The sequence below is a fragment of the Phacochoerus africanus genome, chromosome 11, assembly GCF_016906955.1.
Source record: "Phacochoerus africanus isolate WHEZ1 chromosome 11, ROS_Pafr_v1, whole genome shotgun sequence".
Classification (NCBI taxonomy): Eukaryota; Metazoa; Chordata; class Mammalia; order Artiodactyla; family Suidae; genus Phacochoerus; species Phacochoerus africanus.
In genome coordinates, this window is record NC_062554.1 from 85,238,563 (window position 1) to 85,244,562 (window position 6,000).

At 36.6% G+C, this 6,000-nt stretch overlaps 1 protein-coding gene across 3 annotated transcripts in view; it reads left to right on the forward strand.

Moving 5' to 3' along the window:
* BZW2 (basic leucine zipper and W2 domains 2) overlaps positions 1 to 5,718 on the forward strand; it is a 59,916-nt gene extending 54,198 nt beyond the window's left edge. For all 3 annotated transcript variants that reach the window (XM_047754417.1, XM_047754418.1, XM_047754416.1), the window contains exons 11-12: positions 4,447 to 4,569; positions 5,258 to 5,718. In XM_047754417.1, the coding sequence (XP_047610373.1) occupies positions 4,447 to 4,569; positions 5,258 to 5,286 (152 nt within the window). In that variant the 3' untranslated portion in view covers positions 5,287 to 5,718. The remainder of the gene's footprint in view (positions 1 to 4,446; positions 4,570 to 5,257) is intronic.
* Positions 5,719 to 6,000: the final 282 nt, after the last annotated feature.

The following is a 6,000-nucleotide window of genomic DNA, read 5'->3' on the forward strand; positions in this document are numbered from 1 at the left end:
TAAAACATCTCCAGGTCATGGTCCAGGACCACTAGTCCAAAAAGGGTGTGAATGCCAGTACTGACAAATCCCATTAATTATAGTAACATGGTTAAGATTATACTTACCATTAATTCCATAGACATACACATTATACAAATCAAATTGTGTCTTATTTGCTTCTTTTATGTAGTGGTGTGGATCCCTTTTATTTATTTAAGGAACATTTTGCTTTAAAGCAGCCTTCCAAAAATGGAAATGGAGGTCATCTCTCTCTTTTCCCTTTTTAATGTCTCTATTACAAAAACCCACCTTTACCTTATTTCTAGAACTTGAGGATAACAGAAATTCATGTCCCCTTTGAAAACTTATTTAAATGAATGCAATTTAGATATTTTGTATAAAAAAGTGGAATAAAAATGAATAAATAATGCTTTTAAGCAATAAAAGAAGAAAGCGGTGATTGGTCATTTAGTGAAGATTACTTTTTGTATTAAAATTTAAATTTTTAGCTGTATTTTTTATTTTATGGCCATACTTGTGGCATGTGGAAGTTCTGGGGCCAGGCACAGAATCTGAGCCACAGAGGCAACCTATGCCACAACTGTGGCAGCGCTGGATCCTTTAACCCTCTGCATTGTGCCATGTATCGAACCTGAGCCTCCATAGCCACCAAAGCCTCTGAAGTCAGATTCTTAACCCACTGCACCATAGCAAGAACTCTACAAGAATCTAGGTTTTTTGTGTTTTTAAAGTAGTAAGGAAAAGTGGTAAATCCATCACTGCTTTTCAGATAGCACATTATTCACTTTCTAAAATAATTTTTCTTCCTTTCTTCCTAAAGCTAAGTCCAACATTCTCAGCATATAAGTCTGAAAAGTATAAAACTACCTTCTCAAGTACCCTTAGTATCTTTGTCATGGCTTTTATTGCTTGCAGATACTTCTTAGGTTAAATTCTGTTCCTCACACACATTTTTCTAAAAGAAGTATCTTATTCTCATTCTAAAAAAACATTAGTGGCCTCCTTACCGTATGGTCCCATCATTCTTAAAGTAAGTTATTTTTGGCTTGTGTCCCTTTGTGACACCTCTAATAAAATATCCTGAATTTCGTTAGCTTCAAATGACCTAGTTTTCAACTTAAGTATTTAAATAACTAACATTACCTAAGTTTTGCAATTCTCTATCTACTTTTTGACCCATGTGAAAACCCAAGTTTTATTTTTTATTTTTTTATTTTTTGTCTTTTCTAGGGCTGCTTCCCATGGCATATGGAGGTTCCCAGGCTAGGGGTCTAATTGGAGCTACACCAGAGCCACAACAACTCGGGATCTGAGCCACGTCTGCAATCTACACCACAGCTCATGGCAACGCCGGATCCTTAACCCACCGAGCAAGGCCAGGGATTGAACCCACAACCTCATGGTTCCTAGTCAGATTCATTAACCACTGCTCCATGATGGGAACTCCAAAAACCCAAGTTTGAAATTGTAGTTTTTCTCATCATGTTAGTCAATTTGTCCATTTTACTTTTATTGAATGCACACTAAATAATGAGTCTTGTGTTAAATGCTAGAAATGAGATGAACAATATAGTCCCGGACTCCCTGAATTTCAGAATAAAATCAAGACTCACAATCACCATGTCATTGACTAAAATAAGGCTTATGTGGGTAGATGCTGATGAGAAGTAGAAGGATGAAACTAACTTGGAGAAGGAAAAGGGAAGGCTCTCAAGGGACACAAGTATTTTACCAAAGATGAAGAAGTTGGCAAAATAGAGGGAGGAAAATGTATTGTAATTTGAGGGGCTCTGTAGAATGTCTTCCTTTCTTCCTGTACTGTTGCTGATCCTCCTGGGTCCTGGTTGGCATTTCTGGAAGATCCCAACACTTTGTTATCGTCAGTCTCTCAGTTTTAATGATCTCCTCTCCCTACTTTCCTTAGTGGAAAAAAAAAGTTCTCTCCTTCATTTGTCAAAAGAGTTCCTTCCTTTTCAGTTTAGTTAGTTCATTTCGACTAAAGAAAAATTGAATTTCTTAAAAAATTTTTGTTTGTTTGTTTTGTTTTTTAGGTCTGCACTCACAGCAAATGGAAGTTCCCAGTCTAGGGGCTGAATCAGAGCTATAGCAGCTGGCCTACACCACAGTCACAATAATGGATCTGCATCTGGAGCTGTGTCTGTGACCTGCACTGCAGCTCATGGCAATGCCAGATCCTTAACCCATTGAGTGAGGCCAGCGATCGAACCTGCAACCTCATGGTTCCTAGTCGGATTTGTTTCCGCTGTGCCATGATGGGAACTCCGAATTTCTTAAAATTTTTGGTGTTCATGCTTTGCCTCAATGTTGCCCTATGTAGTTGCTTCAGTCCCTTCTTTATTATTTATGCCTCTAGCACTAGAAGTTTATTTGTAGCAGGTATGTATTACCAAATTAGATTCTTCTAAGACCTCTGATCTGCACAGCTTGTCTGATTTTCAGCGGATAGTACATCCGGTAATGTTACCTGTCGTGTATTGTCTTGTTCACAGCACAGTCACTGATGGGGATTCTAGTACTTGCATGGCCTCTTTCAGCCTCTGTGGGGCAATAAAACACAGGACTGAGCTCTTAACCTTCAAAAGGAAAACCTGAGACAAAGGGTATCGCTAAACCATACTCTTCTTCACCTTTCCAGCCTTTATGTTGTACCATAACATGATTTATTAAGGCAAGGAGGAAAAATAGAATTTCCCTTTGCATGTTTAACCCTATAGTTTGTCTTAGGACATTAACAATAGTAGCTATATAGTACATGCATATGATTTACAAACCCCAAAATATACATATGTTGGGCGTACATGCTCAAAATTGTCTTACTAATAGGGGAACATGATCAACACAGTTTGGAAATTACTGGTCTAAATCACAGACATCTTAAAGATGTCATAAAAACAAACTATATAAAAGGGACTTTTAAATCCATGTTTGAGCTAGTTAGTATTCCTGAAAAATTTCTGCAAAGCAGTCTTGCACAGTAACAAGTCACTTCCTCTGGCTGTAAACCATCTGCTCTTCATCGCTATGAAAACTGGGCTTTGATGGCAAGAGGTGGGAAAGTTCTTTCATCGTTGTGAGTGGAGAGTGTGGAGCTGCAAAACAGAAGAAACAAAGACTAGAAGCTAAGAGTAATTCTTTAGGGCTCCTACTTATAATTTCTTGTCTAGTCCTCATAAATGAATAAATCCAGACTTCCTTCTTCCTTTGCAAAATGTAGTGTATTTATTGATCACGTAAAAAAATAAAACAAACTTTGTATTTTCTAAAATTAATCATGTGCACTTTTTAGTCAATTCAGTCTCTTCCATTGAGTCTGAACCAATTATTAATTTTTTAAAAAACAAGGTTTTTGTTATGAAAAGATCAGTGATGTTTTGAATGAAAATAGTATCAAGTCCTTTCTCTTGTTTTCATAAGTTAAAGTTATATTTTAACTGCAAAAACATTATTAGAATGATTTATCAGCGTTTGCAATGGATTGAGGAGGCACTGGGGACAATAATAAATCCTTTTTATCTGTTTTCCATCTCATTTCCCACTCCGAAGCCCCCAAAGACAACTCCTTAGAACACTGGCAGAATATGTAGGCTATTGTTTTCATATTCCCCTCCCAGTTCTTAACATTAAATATCCTAAGTTAATGGTATTTTGAGGGTATGGAGGCATATTTATGGAATTTAGAGTTTTAGGTCATAGACAGTTAACATACATAACATTTCTTGTTTAAAAAAAAAAAAAAAAACCTAGAGGAAGTCTACCTACCATGTCCCTGTTTTTCTCCTAATGGTGTACTAGGAAAACATTACTCGTGGGATTTAGATATGCTGTGGGAAAATAAATTAAGGACTTGGTGATAGAGTAAGTGTAAACCTTTGGATTATGTGTGTATTGGTCCCATGATACACCCAGGAAGCTCATCTTTATATTTGTTAATATTATTGCATCCTATCCACATTTTTTCAGTTGCCCTTTTTTTTTTTCTTCCTAAAAATAAATCCCCTTAAAAGACCAATCATTTGAGGTTGCTGCTTAATCAAGATGTGTTTGAAGTTGGCAGAACACAGAATGTTCTGAAATGCTGGAATTGCTGATTCATTGGCAAAATTACAGAATAACCCTGTTTCCTACCACCAAATTAGCACTGTAAGAGATTTTTCCTACCACCAAATTAGCACTGTAAGAGATTTCCCAGTTCTATCATCATTGCTAAAGTTTTGACTACCCTCACTACTAAAGTACCTAGGGCCCTGTATGGAAATGAGCTTGATTCTTGTCTTCTGTTAAGTGTCAGTATATAAGAGTTTCTGTTATAACAGAATTTTAATATTTGAAATGATTGCTTTCTATTAAACTATATGGCACGAAGTTGCTTTAAAACATGACATTTATGTAGTCATTTATGAAATCTTTGATCTGAAATTACAGCTGATGTGCTGAGTGAAGAAGCGATATTGAAATGGTACAAAGAAGCACATGTCGCCAAAGGCAAGAGTGTTTTTCTTGACCAGATGAAGAAATTCGTTGAATGGTTACAAAATGCAGAAGAAGGTATGATTCCATTTAATAACTTAGGTGGTCACTTAACATATCCTTTCTCACTGTATTTCTAAATAGCTCCCTCTTCCACAGACTTTCCTTGGTTTCCTAAAACTAAAGTTCCTGAGGTGACTTCCATAGCAAACATTCTGCCCACATTTTAGCCTTGCTTTCTGAATTGAGGCAATGAAAATTTCTGCATAGTAAACAAAGCAAAACATAACCTCTAAAATTGCCCCGAATGGAGGACAAAGGAAGAAATTATCAGCCCACACACGAGAGGAAAACAATACACTTGGCCTAATGACACTTAGGGGATAATAGATTTTCTTTTAGCATCTTTGCCCATGACTGGTGTTTAAAATGGGAACGCAAAGTGAAGGAACATTAATAGATGAGACTTCATCCAACTAAGCATGAAAAGTTTATTTTAGATGATCCAGAAAGCTATAAGTAGTTATAGTCTCCAGTAATTTTTATGTACATGTTGCATTTTTAGAGAGGCAAAGCTTGTTTAAAAAGGAAAAGGAGCAAAAGTGTCCTGTCTGCCCTTGGGTGCAACTCTCTTACCTAGTAAATGGATGCCTAGGCAAAAATATCTTTTTTGGCAGGGGGTTGGGTAGAGGAGAAGCTCTTTCATGACCTTATTTAAAGGAGTCTCTGAAGAAACAACCTGACTTTTGTCTTTCTTCTCTCCTAGAATCTGAATCGGAAGGTGAAGAAAATTAGATGGTTCTAGAAGCACAATACCTAGATTGCCACACAACACTCTTACTGGGAATGCTGAACCATTTGAGAAGAGAAACTTGGCTTCTGTTTTCACAAAGGAGGAAAAAAAATAGGCTAGGCTTCCCTTGTGCAGGAGGGAAATGGTTTTTGTTTTTGTTTTGTTTTTAAATGGAGCCCTGAGGCATCAGCTATTTTACTTGGGACTCTACCTCTCACTCACTATCTGCTAACTTAAAGCCATTCAACTGGGAGTCCAGTAGGTATCTGAAATTAAATACTCCAGAGACTCCTCTTTTTTAGCTGTATTTTTCAGGTACTGTGTGGTGAACGCCCCACTGGTGTCTATTACAGGGCCACTTTGGTAGTTGTGTATCTGCTCGTGTATGTGATTTGACAAACCAGTTTTTTAAAATAAATGGCTTTTTAAAAATCTGGGCTTATATTTTCAGAGCTTATATTTATTTATTGTCCTGATTTTCTTAAACAGATGACATTTCAGTGTTAGGCTTTTTTTCCCCATCCACAATGCTGTATGGTTCTTGTTCATTCAGAACAACTCTGAATGAACAACTCTGTTCCTTTTATTATCATTAACTAATACATGTCACTTATCTTCACAGTGAAGTAGAAATCAATCCCAAAATACAGGCACATTAGCACTAATGCCATGAATTGATATTAATAATAATTATTCATGTGAGAATGTCATTTTCA